Here is a 22,483-nt window from a genome sequence, read left to right as displayed (position 1 = left end):
ACAAAAGCCATCCATTACCAAAACAGTTAAGACAATGATTACATACAGAACAAGGTGTACATATATATATAATCCATTTCAAATCCAATAGCAACAGCTCCACTTAGAAGGCTTGTGAAGGAAAGTCTTCAGCAATTGCCTCAAAACAAGATGGCACTTGTCTGATACATCGCAAAAGGGAATTCCAAAAGTTAGGTGTCATCATCCCTAAGGCCCAGTTACAACATGGTGCACAACTGCAAGGGAGCTGAGAAATCACCACCCAATGCTATTCTCTGAAACCAACCCTGGAGATAGGATAGAAAATACCATTTTTTTTGCTCTATAAGACTCACTTTTCCCCTCCTAAAAGTAAGGGGAAATGTGTGTGCGTCTTATGGAGCGAATGCAGGCTGCGCAGCTATCCCAGAAGCCAGAACAGCAAGAGGGATTGCTGCTTTCACTGCGCAGTGATCCCTCTTGCTGTTCTGGCTTCTGAAATTCAGAATATTTTCTTCTTGTTTTCCTCCTCCAAAAACTAGGTGCGTCTTTTGGTCTGGTGCATCTTATAGAGTGAAAAATACGGTACATTTTAATGTATTTTTAATCTTTGTTGGAAGCCGCCCAGAGTGGCTGGGGAAACCCAGCCAGATGGGCGGGGTACAAATTTATTATTGTTGTTGTTGTTATTATTATTATTATTATTATTATTATTATTATTATTATTATTATTAAAAACCGTGTCCCCAATACCCATCACTCTGTTCAGGAGGATACTATGGTTGACGGTACTGAAAGCTACCAACAAGTCAAGTAAGAATAACAGGGTCATTGAATTGCAGAGTTCCCTTTGCAATGCAGGAATCTCAGTTAAAGCATCCATGACAGATGGACACCCAACCTCTTACTATGTCATCACCAGTTTAGACATTGTTTTTCTTTTGGGCGAAGACAGGCGCAAAGTAGGGGTTGAGTACAGTGGTGCCTTGCAAGTCTAGCGGTTTTTTCGTCTTGCGAAGCAAGCCCATTGACGAATTAGAGGATTAGTGCTATTAGCGGCTTTTAGCGGCTTCTCGGCTTCTCGGATCAGCTGATAAGCGGCTTAGCTGCTTAGAAAAAGGGGGGAAGGAAAAACCCCCCGCAGGAACTCGCAAGACATTGTCGTCTTGCGAAGCAAGCCCATAGGAGATTGGTTTTGCGAAGCACCTCCAAAACGGAAAACTCTTTCGTCTAGCGAGTTTTCTGTCTTGTGAGGCATTCGTCTTACGGGGCACCACTGTAGTTCCCCCTTCTCTCTGACACCCAAGAGCATTTCTCTGTCTTCTCCACGTAGAGAACCAACCACTTGCTCTGGACATAGCCGAGGGAAACCGCCCGCATTATTTTTAACCTCTCTTGCACTGATGGCATCACACTTCCCCATTCTTCTGTAATAAAGGCCATCCATCAGGGCGACCAAGGAAGATTCAGTCCCACAAGCAGCCCTGAGCCTCGACTGGAATGGGTGAAGGTTGCCTGTTTCATCCAAGAATACCTGCAAATTTCGCACAACCTTTCTCCAAAATGGGGGTGTTTGCAACTGGGCAAGAGATGTCACGAACTAGTGGGCCTCCTTTAGGCTTTTTCCGGAATCACTGAATCACCACCTCATTCAGGATAGCTTGGACCATTCCCTCCTGCCGATTGATGTGTATTGATCACACTGTAGACATATCAGGTCCTGCCTCCCTCCCCTGACAAGGTTTAATAAGCCTCGAGGGGGAAATGGTCAAGGGAGGACATGGTTGGCTCCATCCTTGCAAGCCATTCAGGTTATTTTTAATGAGGGGTAAGCAGCAACACCCGCACAGGGGAATGTTTTAAACCAGGCACCCCCAACCTCTGGCCCTCCAGATGTTTTTGGACTGCAGTTCCCATCATCCCTGACCACTGGTCCTGTTAGCTAGGGATCATGGGAGTTGTAGTCCCAAAACATCTGGAGGGCCGCAGGTTGGGGAGGCCTGTTTTAAACCCAATGCATCTTTATGATGGCTGATCAGTTATGTATAATGTTTTAAATACTCTCTATCTGCACGCTGCACCTCAAGTTTGATTAGAATTCCGGCTGTGGAGGAATGATCCTGTCACTTATAATTTTCGGGTACAGTGGTACCTCAGGTTACATACGCTTCATGTTACAGACTCCGCTAACCCAGAAATAGTGCTTCAGGTTAAGAACTTTGCTTCAGGATGAGAACAGGAATCGTGCTCCGGCAGTGTGGCAGCAGCAGGAGGCCCCATTAGCTGAAGTGGTGCTTCAGATCAAGAACAGTTTCAGGTTAAGAACGGACCTCCGGAACGAATTAAGTACTTAACCCGAGGTACCACTGTATTGAGAATGGATTACTGAGGCCGTTGACTTTAGGACTGTGTCAGACAGCTGACAAGGGGGAAAAGTTCCCCCGTGATCTTTCTTTCTCAGTGCCGCAAGTGTGTTTTCAAACTGCTAGGTTGGCAGGAGCTGGGACCAAGCAACGGGAGCTCACCCCATCGTGGGGATTCAAATCGCTGATCTTCTTACATTATAATGGTACCTCGGGTTACAAACATCTCAGGTTGCAAACACGTCGGGTTACAAACACTTTGGGTTACAGACTCCGCTAACCCGGAAGTAGTGCCTTGGGTTAAGAACTTTACCTCAGGATGAGAACAGAAATTGTGTTCCAGCAGCCCGGTGGCAGTGGGAGTCCCCTTTAGCTAAAGTGGTACCTCAGGTTAAAAATGGTTTCTGGTTAAGAATGGACCTCCGGAACAAATTAAGTTCTTAACCCGAGGTACCACTGTATTTCAGCACAGCCTTTCAACAAACGTGGTCAAAAGAGTTAAGGACCCTGTTAAGATTTGGAAAGGAAAAGTCAGCTGTGTTTATTTGATTTTTCAACTATTATAAACTGTTTACGAGTAAATGTGCTCCTTGGTTTTCTTCCCACAGAGCCTTACCAGAAACACTGCCCTGGAAGTCGCTGTCAACATGAAGGCTCTGCATGATGAAACCAAATCCTTGCTAGTCGGAAGAGCTCCTTTGGTAAGTGAACTTTTTTTCCCTGTTCAAATTCAGGCACTGGACAAAGACTTTTTGAAATTTTTAAGGAACCTCTTGGTTTGTATGATTAATTCTAATTGATTTTAGCCATTGCATGCTTTTTGAAAGTTTTATGTACGTTGCTTAGAAATTCCTGTGATTGAGTGGTGTATTAATAGCTCAAATAGATAATAAATACATAAATAAATTTGGAGAACTGGGCACTTTTGGAGCAGAACTTCAGTATATATTTTTGTGTGTTATCTCAGCGCCTTATTTCTTCATCTGTGTGGTGGCTATAGTTGCTCCTGACAACACATGTAATCAGTAGTTTACAGCACATGTACCCAGCATTGGTTGGGAATAATAAGAAATGGAAAATCAGTGCAATTTTGAAAGGTGCAGTCTCCATGTTATTCAAAATGGCATCCAATTGCAATTTAAAAAATAAAAATGGAAGTACATACGGCACGTCTATTTAGTTGTAAAAGTTGGGAAATTACCGTATTTTTCGCTCTATAGGACGCACCTTTTCCCCTCCAAAAATGAAGGGGAAATATGTGTGCGTCCTATGGAGCGAATGCAGGCTCCTTGGCGTCAGCGATAGCAACGCGAAGCCTCCGAAGCGCAGAGAGAGCGCTCCCTCCGCGCTCCAGTGGCTACGCGTTGCTTTCGCTGAAGCCCGGAGAGCGAGAGTGGTTGGTTTCAGGTTCCAGAGAGAGCCAGACTCTCCTGGCTTCAGCAGAGAGGGAGAGCTGCGCAGCACCCCTTCAGCGAAGCGGGAGTAGAAATGGAAGGGGCTCCGTTTCTCCTGCCGCTTCGCTGAAGGGGCGCTGAGCAGAGAGGGGGAGAATTTTTTCCTCCTTGTTCCCCCCCTCTAAAACAAGGCGTGTCCTATGGTTGGGTGCGTCCTGTAGAGCGAAAAATATGGTAGATGCTCCCCTTTAAAGGACACAGGCCCTGTAACATTTTGTGATTTGTTTCTGCAGCAGTTAGAATCCCCTCATGAAGAACTGCTCTCAACAGCTGTGCACAATTTAGAGAGTGAATTAAGGAAGGTGGCTGAGATTCCCTGGCTCTTGTATGTTCTGCAATTAAATGACGATGAGGTGGGTGAAATTCACACTTGCAAGCCTGCTTTCATTTCATTTCATTTTTAAAATATGTATATATATCTTTATTAATTTAAAATAAATACAGTTATGAAAAACAGACTTGCATACAAGTAAACAAACATAGAATCAAACAAACAAATAACAGAAGAATCAAACAAACCACCACACTATAAGATATAAGAAGATTAATATAATTATCTTCATATATACTCCTGGTATTGAACACAATTATAAAACTTATAGAGAATAAATTTAACACTGACTTCCAATTAATCTCACTTAACTTTGTCTATCCATTACTTTATATCGCACAGTTACATATTTCTTATATAATTTCTTTTTACTTCCCTACAAACTTACATTTATACAATACAGGGATCAGTCTAATTCTGGCAAGATGTTTCCTTTTATTCCATAGTTTTCTAAATATTCTTTAAATATTCTTTTTATTAAATCAGTAAATCGAATCATGCTGGCATCCAAAAACTCCTTTGTGCGTTATATCCATCTTTGCTATTGCTTTTTTTTTTTGGTCAGTGGTACCTCTGGTTGCGAACAGGATCCGAAATGAAATCTTTATCATTATTGTTATTGCTTAAACCTACAATAAAGCAGCCACAAATGGGAAACCTTGAAAATATTTTTCCTTCTTCCAGCTGTCTCTCCCCTGCCCCATCCCACCTTAAGTATGTTTTCAAGCCCAATTTAGCTCCTCCGTTTGGGGTGGATTGGAGTAGGTTAGGAAGGGGAATCTTCTGCATTTTTTCCCCTTCTCTTGGCCAGACAGATAACATGTACTGGACATTAAAACTGCTGCCTGGGTGGTCAGATTTGCCTATGTGCTGACATCATGGTGGAGAAATGAAGCTGATCTATAATAAGTACTGTGCTTTTTGAACTGTTCTTGTGACTTTCACCCCCTTTTATTCTGTCTTCCCATTTTTCAAATCCAAGTTCTGTCCTTGAAATTGCCATTCTCTCTCTCCCCCCCCCCCCGAATTTTTAAGTTTTGCTTCTCAACATTGTTTTCCCCTCCCTTTTGTTTTTAGGATCCTCCTTTGGAATATGCTAAAAGAAACAACAGAAGCACTGTATTCCGCATAGTGCCAAAGTTTAAAAAGGAAAAGGTTCAGAGACAAAAGACTAGCCCTCAGCTTGGTATGCTTTATAAAAATAATAATACTGTAATAATAATGTGGCTATGGGGGAGATGTGGTTCAAATCTTCCATTACATGCTCAGATGATGAATCGTTATCTGACTCCGCTTTGAGCTGAAAGGAACCTTGACCCATGTCCTTGCATAAACGACCTGTGGTCTGTTTTTGGAGGATGTGAAATATCTCACTGGTTTGACTGTCCTGGGATTAGCTAGCCCTTAAAATCTAATATAGCCATACCTTGGTGGTCAAACGCCCTGGAACGCGGACATTTTGGCTCCTCAATTCCGCAAACCCGGAAGCGACTGTTCTGGTTTGTGAACGTTCTTTTGGAACCCGAATGTCCAATGGGGCTTCCGCGGCTTTCGGTTGGTTGCAGGAGCTTCCTGCAGCCAATCAGAAGCCGCAATTTGGTTTTTAATGTTTTGGAAGTCGAACAGACTTCTGAAACGGATACCCTTCGACTTCCAAGGTACGACTGTATTAGTTTTCAAATGGTGTCCCAGGAAATCCTTGGGATTCATCCTCATTTCAGCAATGGCCAGCAAGCATCCCTTGTCCTCTTGTCCTGATCCTCCTCTGTACTGTACAGTTGCAGGCAAGTATTTGGTATGTTCTGGGGTGCGCACTCAGTTTATGCCAGAAAGCAGTGTATTTCAGAAGCCTGTCCCAGTGTGTTTTTTGAGTTTAAACAAACTTTTCAACCCTCTTCTCCCATTGTTACAGAACGTGTACAGGGTACACCTTCACTATTGATTATAGAGATCTCAGACTAGGGTCCTTTAGCAGAGAATATTTTTGAAAATGCTAAAAAAAGAAGAAGAAGAAGAATAGCGAGCCCAGAATTCTTAATAAATGTAAGAGGCTTCATTGAAATTATTGGTTGGCTGTTGCTTACACTTCAGAGGCATCGTGTGTCACATCCAGCTTCTGAAACAAAATAGCACTGCGTAAAACACATGAAAATTGAAACAATGGCTTATGTACTCATTCTTCTTTATTAAATTCCTTTTCTCAGTTTAATGTGGGCAACTAACCTTGGAGAACAATGTTGACAGAACTTTTAAATGTGCTCTTTTGCCTGATATGGCTAATAGATAATTTTCTGAATTAAGGGCTGTAGTTGTTTATGTTTTAATGAGTACTGATTTTTTCCCTACTAACATGGAAGCCAATAAATCATCATTTGTGTGCAGCAGAACATGCACAGACCTTGTAGTACATCTTCTAATATGGTTACAAGTTAATTAGTTGGTGTTCAGGAAGCTTGGTAGCTTTGATGCTGAAGCTGAAAGCATGGCTGCAATGCAAAATGCCCTGTCTTTTTTTTTAATTTAACATATATTCACAGGTTTTCTTTAACTGCATGGAAAAAACGAAGCTGCCAATTTTTTCAAGACTATATTTGACTTTTGCTATCACTGCTGTGTTCTAGTCTGTTTTCCACCCTCTGTGGCCTAACCTTTGCTTGTGATGCAGTTGAGCATGTAGAAATTAAGGGGGTTTTGCTCTTAACTTTGGTAGTTCAAAAATGGGGCACAGATGAAGTTGCTGCTTGGCTGGATCTGCTCAGTTTGGGAGAGTACAAAGAAATCTTCATCAGCCATGACATCCGAGGCTCTGAGCTTTTACATCTGGAAAGGCGAGATCTGAAGGTATTTTCTATGTGCTACTTTTCTGCTTATGATCATTTTTCTTTGATAGAAATTAATTAAAAACTTTCCTCTGTCCCTATTCCAGCTGCGTGCTTGTAGCTTGGCTTTTAGTGTGCAAACTTGCAAAACAACAAACCCAACCAACCCCACACTAACATGCTGTCAGTTAGGCCAGACTCTCATCTTCTTATTAATAGGAATATTGGGAATTTGCTTCTTTTAATGATTTGTACAGAGTAATGGTGGAACCGGGCTTTGAGAAATCGCGAAATGTATTGGCTGTATTGATTTATATGAAAATAACTACATTAACATTAAAAGGGCTTATGTTGGAGATAGTTTGTAATCCATCAGCTGGCCGTTATCAAGATACAGTGGTGCCTTGCAAGACGAAAAGAATTCTTTCTGTGATTCTCTTCGTCTAGCGGTTTTTTCGTCTCGCGAAGCAAGCCCATTGACGGATTAGCGCTATTAGCGGCTTTTAGCGGCTTTAAGCGGCTTATCTGCTGATTGGATCAGCTGATAGTGGCTTAGCGGCTTAGAAAAAGGGGGGGAGGGGAAAAAACCAGCAGGAACTTGCAAGACATTGTCGTCTTGCAAAGCAAGCCCATAGGGGATTCGTTTTGCGAAGCACTTCCAAAACGGAAAACTCTTTCGTCTAGTGAGTTTTCTGTCTTGCGAGGCATTCGTCTTGCGGGGCACCACTATACATGTGATACAAGATTTTAAAATACACCCATTCCTCACTCTGGGTCATAATCCCTTTCTATTTGAGGCATTCTGGGGTAACCTAAGTAGGCGTTCTGCATTTTGTATCTGTCACTGCTGCCAGTCAGACCAGCTTTGTGGATAGGATAGACAGTTCTTTCTGCTCCAAACAGAATTGTCTGCAGAAGCAGCTTGACAGGTGAGGTCGAAACACTGTGTGAGCCTCCTGGCCGGTGGGTTGCTGTGGTTTGCTGGAAGGGAGAGGGGCAAGGCGGTGGGGAACATACCACCTGGAGCGCTGGATTGGCTCCACGGATGTGTTTGCATCACCTCTGTCCAGTGGCGTAGCGTGGGTTGTCAGCACCCGGGGCAAGGCAAGTAATTTGGGCCCCCTAACCCGTGGATTTGCACCCCCTAACCTGTGGATTTGCGCCCCCTAACCCGTGGATTTGCGCCCCCTAACCCGTGGATTTGCGCCCCCTAACCCCCGGATGTTGCGCCCGGTGCGGCTGGCCCCCCCTGCACCCCCCACGCTACGCCACTGTCTCTGTCTCCCCACCCCACCCCGTCTCCCCCTTCTCCCTGTCCCTCCCTCTGTGCAACAGTGTCCCACCTGCGAGCCACTTCTGTGTGTACATTTCCAGGAGATTTTCTCCACTCCTCCACCACCTGTTCTACGTCTGTTTTTCATTTTAGGTTATCATCATTGATGCTTGGGGCAACAAAGAAATCTTAATAGTGAACAGAGAGGCCAGGAGTTGTCTGTGGATATAATTCAGCTAATTCCTGACATCTCCTGAACAGGAGGAAAATGGTCTTAGGCATAATGTTTAGTTTCTGTTTTTATTTATCAGTTAACTCAATTGTGTTCATAGTTCTAGATTCCAATCCTGTCTGGCATGTCTAACACTAGCTGTCCGAGGAACCGTATTGTGGAAACTTGTGTTCTGACACAGCTGGCTTCCTTCTGGCAGTTTTCTGGCCTTTAGCAGGTTTCTGTAGCACCGCCTCAGTTTTCTGGGCATCAGTGAAGCTGTTATCCCTAGTTCCAGGTGTTTCTCTGGTACAGTGGTGCCTCGCAAGACGAAAAGAATCCGTTCTGTGATTCTCTTTGTTTAGCGGTTTTTTTCGTCTTGTGAAGCAAGCCCATTGAAGGATTAGCAGATTAGCGCTATTAGCGGCTATTAGTGGCTTTTAGCGGCTTTTAGCGGCTTATCTGTTGATCGGGTCATCTGATAAGCGGCTTAGCGGCTTAGAAAAGGGGGGGGGAGGAAAAAAAACCAGCAGGAACTCGCAAGACATTGGCGTCTTGCGAAGCAAGCCCATAGGAAATTCGTTTTGCGAAGCACCTCCGAAACGGAAAACTCTTTCGTCTAGCGAGTTTTCCGTCTTGCGAGGCATTTGTCTTGCGGGGCACCACACTTTCCCCCCTCCAAAAATGAAGGGGAAATGTGTGTGTGTCCTATGGAGCGAATGCAGGCTTTCGCTGAAGCCTGGAGAGCGAGAGGGGTTGGTGCGCACCAGGCTTCTCTAGGCTTCAGGAAGCTATCTGCAAGCTTATTTTCAAGGCTTGTATATAGCAGCCTGAAGCCCGGGGAGTGCAGTGCCAACTCCCATCTGCAAACCTTCGGAGCGCTCCCCCAGCCTGCAAGCTCCGGGAGCAGCGGCAAGGCTGCGCAACCTTGCCTCCGCTCCTGGACCTGTTCTGGGGTATAGCTCGGGCTTCCCCTGCCCCAGCCCCACGGCTAAAAACAAAGCCGTGCGCAGCCTCTCCCAGCTGGAGAGCTTGTGCGTGGCTAAAGAGGAAGCCAAGACAGCCAGTGGGATGGGTCCCGCTGGTTGTCTTGGCTTCTTTGCTCCTTGGGGCTGGGGGGGGCAAATAATTCCCCCCTTTATTTTCCCCCCTAAAAACTAGGTGTGCCCTATGGTCCGGTGCGCCCTATGGAGTGAAAAATACGGTACCTATAGTGTGCTGCTGTGCATTTTGCATCTGCGTGTGTTAAATTTTCATTAATTTTTTTCCTGGAGAAGGTGAATGGAGGTGTATCGCTTTCTCAAATTAATAGCGTCTTAGGGAAGGTATGGACAAATGCCTTAATTGATTGAGCGTTAAATGCAACAGGTTCGGCAGAAGAATTGTGCAGCTGCAATTTGCAAGTTTGCAATGAGCCCACAATGCCTTAGTTTACACACATTTATACAAACAAGGAAGGTGATTCACGGGAATCGCAATGTAGTATGAATGGGCTCTGTTGAAATTTGCAGTGAAATAATTCACACTTATTTGAAAATTTATAATCCTCTCTTTCATAAAATATGACAAGGCAGCCTATAACATATAAAATGCAACAAAACCAGTCTATTAATATCTATAAAGCTATAAAATCTATAATCTATAATTAAAAGCATCAGTAAAATGTCAGTAAATACTGGTTGTTTTAAAGAAAAATCATATCGTGAAGACCTCCCTGAACTGTGCCATTTTCAGAAGACATCAGAAAGGAGGCAGGGACTGTTCCTGTTGAACCTCTATAGGCAGGGAGTTCCACAGGAAAGAGAAGGGCTTGCACCCTAAAGGCTCAATTCCTAGGGGAGGCCATCCAAACCCCAGAGGCCTGGGAGAAATGGAGAAGAAGACATAACTCTTGATACTACTAATAATTGGTTAATTTAATCATATTTCTTTCCTATTGATTATGAACATATCTAGAATTACTTCTGATTACCGTGTCATTTTCCAACTTCACTATTTTAGTGGAAATGCCTAGTTTCTCTTAAGAAACTAATACTCATTTGTTAAGTACGAGAAAGGTAGTATACATGTGTATTTTTATGTAATAAATCCCGCCATTAGAGAGTAGCTGAGACATTTCCCTCTGTTTGTAAGCTGTCCAGTTTTTAACTAGTTATGAAAAGTATCCCCCCCCATTATATTTAGGTTAAAGGTAAAGTTAAAGGGACCCATGACCATTAAGTCCAGAAGTGACCGACTCTGGGGGTTGCGGCGCTCATCTCGCTTTATTGGCCGAGGGAGCTGGCGTACAGCTTCCGGGTCATGTGGCCAGCATGACTAAGCCGCTTCTGGCGAACCAGAGCAGCGCACGGAAACTCTGTTTACCTTCCCGCCTATTTATCTACTTGCACTGCGTGCTTTTAAACTGCTAGGTTGGCAGGAGCTGGGACCGAACAACAGGAGCTCACCATATCATAGGGATTCAAACCGCCGACCTTCTGATCGGCAAGCCCCAGGCTCTGTGGTTTAACCCACAGCGCCAGCCGCGTCCATATTTTGGTTACCGTACTTCTAAAGTTAATGGACTGCTTTGCATGACATGGTAAGCCATGTGTCTGTGTGGGATCCCAGAGACGGGGTTGGCAGGAGGACAAAGAAATCTTGAGAACAGGCTCCAAGGGGAGGGGACCCATAGAACAGGGTCACCAGGACTGAGTCTTGGAAGAAGAAGAAGAAGAAGAAGAGTTTGGATTTGATATCCCGCTTTATCACTGCCCTAAGGAGTCTCAAAGCGGCTAACATTCTCCTTTCCCTTCCTCCCCTGCAACAAACACTCTGTGAGGTGAGTGGGGCTGAGAGACTTCAGAGAAGTGTGACTAGCCCAAGGTCACCCAGCAGCTGCATGTGGAGGAGCGGAGACGTGAACCCGGTTCCCAAGATTACGAGTCTACCGCTCTTAACTACTACACCATATGCTTCAGGCTGTTACAGGTCCTCTTTGTTCCAAAATACATGTTCAAGAAAATGGCATGGCACAGTCATCCCTGAACTGTACCCCACTGCCATTCAAGTCAGGGTGAACATAAAGGATAATTCAGTAATGGGAAGTAGCCTCAATTGCAAGGGAGAATTTTTGTGCAAGCCTTCTCTGTGAGAGACTCGCTTTTCCTGTGTTGGGTAGTAGGTTAATGAGAAGAAGCATTCAAGTACTGTAGATATGATTGTTTCCTTTTTCCACCCCACAAACCTAGTTCGATTTGTTGCACTATTTTTATGGAAAGGATCCCATCTGCAATTTCTGAAAAGGCCATAATTGTGTATGGTAAAAACACACTAGGTGAAATTAGGAGGTGTCAGGGAACTGACATCGGAGGAAAGGGAAGTGGTAGGGCTCCCAGAGACTGGGAGAGAGTCAACAGCCAAAGCAGGGACCAGCAGGGGGAGCGCGGGGTCTCTGGAGGAGGATCTCAGTAATGCTGAGAGAGACGCAGCAGCCCAGGCAGGAAGCAGCAGGGGAGAGAAAGGGGTGAGAGACACTTCGAGCGAAAATAGCGGGGAGGTGTCAGAAGCAACTGCAGGGAGACCTATGCTTCGCCGGAAGCTGTCACGTCGTGAGTCCAGGAGACGCGTTTCCGTTAAGGAACTTCTTTGCTGGAAGCGCTTCCGCAGACAGCCACTGTCGGACTCTACAAGTGACTAGAGCAGACATGTCTGAGGAGCTCTGTCACACACAGAGGTTTGTGGGGTCGCACAAACTCTGAAGGGGCACTATTTTAAGCACAAGCAGCTAATCATCCCCTGATAGCAGTCCGACAGTCTCTGTACGCTGCCTGTGCAGGAGAAAGCATCATGAGCGACCCAGCAGGAGCCGGAGCCGCAGGGGGTGGAGCTGGTCCAAGCTTGGAAGACAGATACCGAGCATTGGAGGTCCAACTTGCGCTGCAGACGGCGAGGCTCGAGGAGAGGAGGGCTCAAGATGCAGACAAGAAGGGGAGAACCACTCAGTTCCCCAGAAAGGTACCAGGATTAGTGCAGAAGTTTGGGGGGGACCCCAAGGATTACCATGCCTTTAGGACTGAAATACAATATGCCCTGAATGTGCAGTTTGATGAGTTCCCTGATGAGGAATCCCGAGTTGCTTTCGTAATTGGGCATCTTGAGAAGGGGGCGCGAGACTGGGTTCGACCCCTGATGGCAACGCACAACGATATCCTGAAGGACACTATGAAATTCTTTCGTGCAATGGATATCATGTTTTCCAGCGATATTGAGGAAGGGGTGGTGCGCAGACAGCTAATGGCTTGCAAGCAGGGAAGCAGATCTGTCCGTGAGTACTGGACTGAATTTACCATGCTGATTCACAGATTGGGGTGGGATTTATCGGCAGCACCCATTCAGATGCTATTTGAAGAAGGTCTTTCTTCAGCTGTGAAAGACGAGCTGGCCAGGAGCCCCAGGGCGGTGTCTATGGATCAGCTGACCAAATCTGCGCTGACCATTGGAGCGCGCCAGGAGGCAAGAGCCTTGGAGAGGCGGGAAGGGAGAGGGGAACGTTGGAAGGAGTTACGCATTCCAGACATTCCTGAGCCAGCTTTCCCGCCGGCAGAGCCGATGGAAATCGGAACAGCCCGCGCGCGCGCAGTTTCAAAGCCCAGTGAGGGGGCGAAGAAGGAGGGAAAGGGAGCCCGGAAATGCTATCTCTGCCAACAGCCAGGCCACTTTGCCAGAGTCTGCCCCCAGAGGAAGGAATGGCAAGGGATGGTGGGAGCAGTTGAGGGGGGAGAGCAGGGAGAAACGGAGCAGGTAAAAGCCAACGCCTGGTTGCCAGCAGGGCACTGCAGCCAGGCCAAAGAGCAGTGAAGGTGCCCCTTCCCCAAGTGCCAGTGCCAGAAGCTCCTCGACCTGCTCTAGTGATTGAAGTGTCGCTAGAGTTGCAAAATGGACACCCCCTAAAAATAAAGGCGCTGTTGGACTCAGGCAGCTCCTGCAATTTCATGAGCAAGGAGTTTGCTGCTGAACACCAGATACAGACTATCCCCTTAAGTAACCCCCTGCAGGTGACCACGATCGATGGCAGGGAACTGTTGGGAGGAGGCGTCAGCTTGCAGACCATCCCAATGATAATGAGGGTGGCAAGGCACACAGAACTGATAGCGTTTAATGTGGCCACCTTGGGAGGCGCTCCCATTATTTTGGGAATGAGCTGGCTAGCCCTACATGATCCGCTGGTGGGCTGGCATCAAAGAGTGGTTTCCTTCGGTTCCGCACATTGCTTAGAACACTGCAGGGGGGAAAAGGGGTCAGCAGGGGCCCAAGCCACCTTAGCAGGGACGGAAGTGATGGAGAAGGGGAAGGTGCCATCACAGTATGCTGATCTCAGCGACGTGTTCAGCGAGAAGGAAGCTGACCAACTACCCCCGCATAGGCCCTTTGATTGCCAGATCAATTTACTCCCTGGAGCACAGCTTCCTGTAGGCAGGTTGTATGCCATGTCAGACAGGGAGATGCAGGAGTTGCGAGCGTTCATTGACAAGAACCTGAAGAGAGGCTTCATCAGAGAGTCCAAGGCAGCGGGGGGTAGCCCAGTGTTTTTTGTGGATAAAAAAAACACGGACAAGCCGAGGCTGGTATGTGACTTTCGGGCCCTAAATGCAGTGACAGAGCCGGTGGCTTTTCCTATGCCCAGGATTGATGATATTTTGACCAGGGTGCGAAAAGGAAAGATTTTTACAAAGCTGGACCTAAGGGGGGCGTACAACCTGATACGTATAAGGAAAGGGGATGAATGGAAGACCACCATGTTCACCCCTTTGGGGGCATTTGAATATCTCGTTATGCCTTTTGGATTACAAGCAGGCTCCGCGTGTTTTCAAGCCTTTATGAACCATGTACTGGGGCCTTTGCTCTACAAGAATTGCGTGGCCTTCTTAGATGACGTGTTGGTGTATTCGGAGAATGAGGAGCAACATGTGAGAGACGTCAGAGAAGTGTTGAGCAGGCTGCAAGCCAACAGACTGTGGGTGAAACTGGAGAAGTGTCAGTTTCATACCAAGGAGGTGGAATTCCTGGGGTACCGCTTGTCAGACAAGGGGTTGGCCATGGACCCCGGCAAGGTTCAAGCGGTGCTGGAATGGAAAACACCCAAGACTAAGAAAGATGTGCAGAGGTTCCTAGGGTTTGGAAACTTTTATCGTAAGTTCATCCGAAACTTCGCTCACCTGACGGCGCCCATCACGGACTGTCTCAGCAGCAAAAAGAAGTTTGTTTGGACGGGGGAGGCGGAGCGAGCGTTTGAGGAACTGAAAAGGGCCTTCGCCTCTGACGAACAACTTCTACATGTGGATTTACAAAAAAAGCTGAGGGTCGAAACAGACGCTTCTGACAGAGCTATAGGGGCGGTGCTTCTTCTGCAGCCGGGGAAGGAGGGGTCCGAGTGGCGACCGTGTGCCTTCTTTTCGCGAAAGCTGAACAAATCTGAGAGAAACTACACGGTGTACGACCGGGAACTTCTTGCGATTTATGAGGCCTTCCGGAGATGGAGGCACCTACTAATTGGTGCACAACAGAAGGTGCAAGTGCGCACGGACCATAAGAATCTAGAGTATTGGAGAACTGCGCGAGTGCTCAACCAACGGCAGTTGAGATGGGCCCAGGAGTTCTCCAAATTTAACTTTGAGATTTGTTACGTACCAGGTCCGGAGAACATTAGGGCGGACGCTCTCTCACGCAAACCTGAATATTTGGAGGGAGAGGGTGCACCCGAAGAGACCCATGTCATTCCCGAGGACCGCTGGGTGTGTGGGGCGGCATTGGTGGGGCTAAGGGAACTGATAGAGGGAACGGTGCAGGATGAATATGCCCAGGACAAACTCAGGGGTCTCAGGAGGGAGGGAGACAAACCCGGGGGTTTTGAGGAGAGAAACGGGGCGTTGTACTACAAGGGAGCGTTATACGTACCTGAAGGGGAATTGAGGGAAAAGGTACTCAAGCAACTGCACGATAGCCCCACAGCAGGGCATTTTGGGCAACACAAAACTATGTGGCTGGTTACCAGGGAATTCTGGTGGCCCAAGGTCAGGGAAGATGTGCGGGAGTATGTGAGAGGGTGTGACCGATGTCAACGAGCCAAGGGGGAGAGGCGGGCACCGGCAGGTTTATTAGAACCACTACCCACGCCGGAAAGACCATGGGAGGCAGTGGCAATAGATTTTATGACTGATCTGCCCAGGTCCAAAGGGAAGACAGCCATTATGGTTGTGGTAGACCTGTTAACCAAGATGGCCCACTTTATAGCCTGCTCACATGCGGTCACAGCAGAAGAAACCGCTAAATTGTTTGTGGAAAATGTGTTTAGATTGCATGGTGCCCCCTTGAGGGTGGTTTCGGACCGAGGGAAACAATTTACTTCCAGGTTCTGGAGGAAGCTCATGAGCTTATTGCATGTAGAGGTGAATTTTTCCACTGCCCGCCATCCAGAAACCAACGGGCAGGCGGAAAGAGCTAATGGTGTCCTCCAGCAATATTTGAGGTGTTATGTGAATGACAGAGAGAATGATTGGGTGGAGAAGCTGGCGTTGGCAGAATTTGCCTATAACAATGCAGAGAACGTGTCCACGGGAATGAGCCCTTTTTTGGCCAATCACGGGTGTCATCCCCGAGCCTTCCCAGGGGGGGAAGGGGAGAACTGGAGCGTTCCAGCCGCAGAACAGTTCGTTGAAGAAATGGAAGCGATCCATCGCCAGCTCCAACTTAATTTAAACAGGGCGAAGGAGGAATATAAGAGGCAGGCAGACAAAACCAGAAGGGAAGGAGAAAGCATTAGGGTGGGGGACCAGGTGTGGTTGTCCACCCAAGGGTTACCATTTAAAGGAGGTTGTAAGAAGTTAAGGCCCAAAAGGCTGGGCCCATTTGAAGTCACGCAACAGGTCAACCCAGTGGCTTTCAGACTCCGGTTACCGAACCACATGAAGTTGCACCCAGTGTTCCACAGATCATTGCTGTCACCGTATATAGGGGACAGAGAGGGGAGGGTCAATAGGGGACCAGCTATGGAGGAAAAAGAACACAGCTACCATGTAGCGGAGATTCTCGATTCCAGGTGGAGGGGAGAGCAAGTAGAGTATTTGGTAATGTGGGAAGGGGAGCCGGAGTCGGAAAACACCTGGGTCAGGGCAGAGGATGTAGATGACGAGGTTTTGATTGAAACTTTTCATCAGAGATTCCCTCGGAAACCCCAGCCAGTGGCGAGGTTCCGGAGGGAATACTTCGCCACCACCGACGAAGAAGAAGAGTTGGAGGGGTTCGCTGATTCCGAGGTGGAGGAGGATTCAGCGAGTCGGAACGAAGACCGATGGAGGGAAATGTTCGAGACGTCTGAAGATGAAGAGGATTCTTTTAGGGGTTTCAGCTCCTCACCGCCCAGAGGAGAGAGTAGGGGCGGGGGAGAGGGGGGCCCTGGAGGGGAGGTGGATGTCAGGGAACTGACATCGGAGGAAAGGGAAGTGGTAGGGCTCCCAGAGACTGGGAGAGAGTCAACAGCCAAAGCAGGGACCAGCAGGGGGAGCGCGGGGTCTCTGGAGGAGGATCTCAGTAATGCTGAGAGAGACGCAGCAGCCCAGGCAGGAAGCAGCAGGGGAGAGAAAGGGGTGAGAGACACTTCGAGCGAAAATAGCGGGGAGGTGTCAGAAGCAACTGCAGGGAGACCTATGCTTCGCCGGAAGCTGTCACGTCGTGAGTCCAGGAGACGCGTTTCCGTTAAGGAACTTCTTTGCTGGAAGCGCTTCCGCAGACAGCCACTGTCGGACTCTACAAGTGACTAGAGCAGACATGTCTGAGGAGCTCTGTCACACACAGAGGTTTGTGGGGTCGCACAAACTCTGAAGGGGCACTATTTTAAGCACAAGCAGCTAATCATCCCCTGATAGGAGGGATTGCCAACAATAATTTCCTGGACACCTGCCCCCTTTCTACCCCTGTTATTTTATTTTATTTTATATTTTATTTTATTATTTTATTGCAAGACGTGTAAAGCAGACTGCAGATGGGTTAAATGCATGCAAGTGGTGGGCATACTGTGTAAATTTCATTGTTTGTCACTGATCATTACAAAATATTTGATTAGGGGGATTATTCGGAGCACTTCCTTAAAAACAGATCGGCCTTGGAAGTTGAATTGAAGGAACTAATTTCTGGAGTAATCTTATTGCACTTCTGTGTTAATCAGGCAAGATTTTGGGTAGACATTTTGTAACGACTTCTTCTCAGAAGGAAACTTCTCTCCATATCCTCTTCTTACCAGCTGCATCCCTTGTTAGGATACTCGTTTAATCCCAGCAGCTTCGTGACGATCTCCGTGTAATGACAAAGTGACGCTTATCATTCTGAAATGTGGGCGTGCAGTGGTTTTCCAACTTGGGTGTTCACAGCACAATAAACACATCAAAGTCTCTGTGCTTTCCCCACACGTAGAGGAAAACCTATTGTTCTCTGAAGGGACCTTGTCATTTTTGCCAGTCAAGAGATTCATTCCACCAGATATTAAAAGAGAGGGAGCTAAACTGGGCTTTGGGGGGGGGGAGACACATAGACATAACAGGAGACAAATCTGAGATGTCTTGGGCAGAAAAATCTGTTGTGGGTCATCACATTTGGGATACAGTGGAGGTAGAATGTAGGAATCCGCCTTGTACTATCAGACCATTCATCCATCTAGCTCACTGTTGTCTAAATGGATTTCCCCACCTGGAGGTGTGTGTGTGTGGGGGGTCTGAGCCTCTGTACAAAGCACACTCTCTAACGCTGAGAAGCAGCCCTTCCCCCAGAGGTTAACATTTTCTGGATATATTGAGAAACCTCCTGTTTAAATGTCCCATGACTTGATTAGATATTTTTTGCATTATTGTTGCAGGTAAGTAACGGTATCTAAATCTATTCAGAATAAATTACAAAAATTGTCTTTACATCTTAATATTTAGAAATACACCTTGCTTAGGAAATTACATTAGTAGTAGTAGTAGTAGTAGTAGTACAGTGGTACCTTGGTTAACGAACTTAATCCGTTCCGGAAGTCCGTTCTTAAACCAAAGCATTCTTAAACCAAGGCTTGCTTTCCCATAGCAGCAGGGGACTCAATTTACAAATGGAACACACTCAACAGGGAAGCGAAACATATTCTGCTTCCAAGGCAAAGTTCACAAACCAAAACACTTACTTCTGGGTTTGCAGTGTTCTTAATCCAAGTTGTTCATAAACTAAGGTGTTCTTAAACCACCGTACAGTGGTACCTCGGGTTAAGTACTTAATTCGTTCCGGAGGTCTGTACTTAACCTGAAACTGTTCTTAACCTGAAGACCACTTTAGCTAATGGGGCCTCCTGCTGCTGGAGCATGATTTCTGTTCTCATCCTGAAGCAAAGTTCTTAACCTGAAGCACTATTTCTGGGTTAGCAGAGTCTGTAACCTGAAGCGTATGTAACCTGAAGCGTATGTAACCCGAGGTACCACTGTATTAGTATTATTAGTATTATCACTATTATTTGCATGGCTGCAGGAATTGCTTTTAAGAACTCTGCCATGTGTCATCTGTCATGGGAACTGGTGCTTATTACATGATTAGCACAGTAGCAATAGTTGGTGGGGGGTTATTATGGGTTCCTTGCTCTCTCCCTGTGCTTTTGACTAGAGGTAGGATCATTCCTGGAAACCTGCCCCCTTTGCTGGCCATCTGAACCGGTCCTCATTGTTAAAGGTTGAAAGATCATTGGGTGCCTGTGAGCAAACTCTTGTGACTGACCTTTCCATTCTCCTTATCTTGTAGGACCTGGGGATCTCGAAGGTGGGTCATATGAAGCGAATCCTTCAGGGAATTAAAGAACTCGGCCGGACCTTGCCTTTGACTGAAGTATAGTTCTCTTGCTGGCCTCTGAAGAAGAAAGGCTGTTTATGCAAAGCCGTGGAGGCGCATTGCCTTCTCTGTAGGTTTCTGCACGGATGTGTGAGTGTCAGTATGTGGCGTGCGAGAGATTGTGTTAGGGGCATTGCTTGAAAAAAGAGCCTAATGGGAGTCCTTGGAAGGTTTTGTGGGGCCTAACGTTGCTGTGAAGTACGTTGCGAAGAGCAGCTCTTAAAAAGTCCGCTTTTGACCGAAATCTGGGCTGGGTAGCTTATGGGTTATCTAGCAAAGGGCAATCAAGATTGGATGTCTTTCCTTACATACGTGGGATTTCTCAGTACTGCAACAAATAACTTAATGCAGGGAGAGCAATTAGGTTTGAAAACTTCCTGAGGCCTGGAAACACTTGCCAATGTGTGGGAGGGACTGATTACCGGTGGGTTTTTCAGGCAATGCTGATAACCTCGGCAACCTCCCTCCTCTTCTGTCTCTGACCAAGAAATCAGGCTGGAGCCATCATGCTGTATACCGTGAGTGCAAACTGTAATGCCTGGTTTGCCTGGCTGAACTGTCTGTTTTTGTTGCATGACACACCTGACACTTTACAGACTTGAACAACTTTTATATCGGTTTGGAATAAGGTTTAATTTATTACTATTCTGTGTCTTGTGTTGGTTGAAGGCTTTTTCTGACGTCGTTCGTACCCTAAATGTGCTGTGAACATCTCTGCTATTCTCCAGCATGGGATGTATATTAAATATAATGGAGAGTTTATGTCCTCTGGCTGCAAGTAACTTAATAGTATTTTTAAAAGGCTGGTACCTCACAATATTATGAGTTTACTCCCAAGAAACAGAATTATCTGAATATTTTCTTATCGGCTATAAAATATGCAATGTTTATCTCTTACAGCCTCTCTTAAGGCAACTGCTAGCTTACTTTGAGTATTTAAACTTCAAAGCATGGCAGTATTGTGACTCATAGCAAGGTGGATGTTTGCTAATTCAGTGGTAGCAACCTGATTATGTTCACAGAACTAAAATTACTTCATATTGAAGGCACACTTGGACCAATTATTTGAATATCAGGGCTTGATTATGTATTTTTTAATGGAATCAGTAAAAATTACAGAGCATATCAAATATTCAGTTTACCAACACAAGGCATGTCTTTCCTGTAAATACTGAGCAAATACTTCTTTTAGTTCAGAAATTATCCTCTTTAGAAATACTTAATTCCTGGGATATGCGTGAAGCCTGTTTATCGGTGTATTTGTTAAAATGGACTAGTAAAATGGATTAAGAATTGTCTGTCTTAAAAATTCTAATCCCTTTATTAAAATAATATAAAATGTATTCCTATTTGTTTCTCAGCTGAGGCAGAGCTCTTTCAGCTGAATGCTTAAGCTTTTCACGTTAAAAATAACCAGTGTCAAGGTCCTAAATTGACTGGTCTGATATAATTAAAGGTTGTCCAGCAATGAAGAGCATAAAGACAGTACCTAATAGAAGACAAAATATCTATTCTGATACATGTCATGATTTCCCCTTCTGCTTAAGTGGCAGTGAGCAACAATGGGAAATCCTGAATTGAACGTGATCCATCATAGCTTCTGAAAGAAATTTGATCAACTCAGATGGCAACTATTGCTCATCAGAATTATGGTAGCATTTTATCACTCCAATAAAGTTGGACTTTCTACCAAGCTTAGGTGGAGCTCCACAAAAACAGCGTTCAGCATCCAGTTTTCAAAATGATGTTGTGCTTTTGTGCTAACAGTGTATGGACAAATTCTTTGCTGCATATACTTTTAAAAGGCGAAGTACTTGAAGCATCCTTTTATATTAAGATGAAACTTGTTATTTCTTCAATGTTGTGAAATTTTAGCTATTTTTTAAATAAACCTTATAGCTCAAAAGTACAGACACTAACAATTTTCTAGTTTTATGGTGGTCAACATAAGATTCACCATTAATGTTATGTACTGAATTATGATAACTTACAGCAGGAATTTGTTTACTTTTCCAATGATAGCACTGGTTCTCTCAAACCTTGTCTTACCTGCCCACAAAGGCACATAAGGGATTAAATGTGAACTCTTAGCATAGATGCCCTTGAAAAGAGCCAACCTATTTGGCAGAGATCCACAACTCTGACATTACTACATCTTTTTATAGTTTCACTGGTTTCTTTATTTTAGACTCTTAAAAGACGACAACATTTTCAGCAGGTGATTACAATTACAATGGTAGATTTCTAACACAGAAATTTTTCTAGGCTTTTTATATTGGCTCTGCTCCAAAGATCTCTGTGGGAACTTGGATGTCCACACAGACTAACACATGAAAAGCTTTCTTTATTCACTTTAACTTTGGGAAGTAGCGTCAGTGTCATGTGAAGGATACAGAGGGAGAGCAATCTTTGCTAATGAAGTGAATTGATTACCACCCGAATAGGAAGGAAGTCTGTAAAGCCTAGATTAAAATTATATAAAACCTTGGCTAACTATCACATACCAAAGATGAAATCTTGTGGAACAGGATGACTATCGCCAATACTAAATATTTCCCTTAAGGACGTAGAGTTAGGAGGACATTGTAGGCACATGCATAGTAAAAGAGAGTTATGGAAAGATGGTTTGCAAAGTGACAGGATTGATGTATTGATGAAGCAGAAACTGATGTGCATTTTTCTCAACATCTGTACCTATTGTCAGATAGTATTGCTGCCTATAAGGACATTCTGATTTAGAATTAATCTGTTGTAACATTATTTGCTCAAAATGTTGCATCTATTGCCTTTAAAATGTACAATGCCTTCTTTTGATTCTAAACAAAAGTGAAACGCAAATTTTCAACAGTATCTGAAAGGGTTACATAGAAACACCACATAGAGAGGAAAGGTTTAGTTATGATCCATCTGGTCATGACAATTTGGTTATAATAACCCCAATGCCTTCTGGATGGAACATCAATATACAATTTTAGGGAAGCAAAAAATGCATCGGCATTGAATACAGAAAGGCATTTAAATTTATTTTTTTAAAAAAATGAATGTTCAGTACAGTATTTGAAATAGAATGTCCCCATTGTTTGCAGTTTGACACTTTATTTTAAAATTCTCACAAAGCATGGTTTCCCCCTCATTCCATGGATTCATTCCACCGTTGCCAGCAGGTCCATCA

The 22,483-nt window shown here is 45.3% G+C and overlaps 1 protein-coding gene across 3 annotated transcripts in view; it reads left to right on the top strand.

Moving 5' to 3' along the window:
* Positions 1–22,483, top strand: part of DGKH (diacylglycerol kinase eta) — a 103,163-nt gene extending 80,680 nt beyond the window's left edge. For 2 of the 3 annotated variants that reach the window (XM_082234218.1, XM_082234217.1), the window contains exons 26-30: positions 2,951–3,043; positions 4,030–4,149; positions 5,205–5,313; positions 6,838–6,968; positions 19,225–22,483. In XM_082234218.1, coding sequence (XP_082090344.1) covers positions 2,951–3,043; positions 4,030–4,149; positions 5,205–5,313; positions 6,838–6,968; positions 19,225–19,314 — 543 coding nt within the window. In that variant the 3' untranslated portion in view covers positions 19,315–22,483. The remainder of the gene's footprint in view (positions 1–2,950; positions 3,044–4,029; positions 4,150–5,204; positions 5,314–6,837; positions 6,969–19,224) is intronic. The other variant, XM_082234219.1, reaches the window with a different exon arrangement.

Source organism: Podarcis vaucheri (assembly GCF_965113315.1).
Source record: "Podarcis vaucheri genome assembly, chromosome: 8".
Classification (NCBI taxonomy): domain Eukaryota; kingdom Metazoa; phylum Chordata; class Lepidosauria; order Squamata; family Lacertidae; genus Podarcis; species Podarcis vaucheri.
Note: the sequence above shows the minus strand (reverse complement) of the source record. Positions and strands in the feature narration are given on the sequence as shown.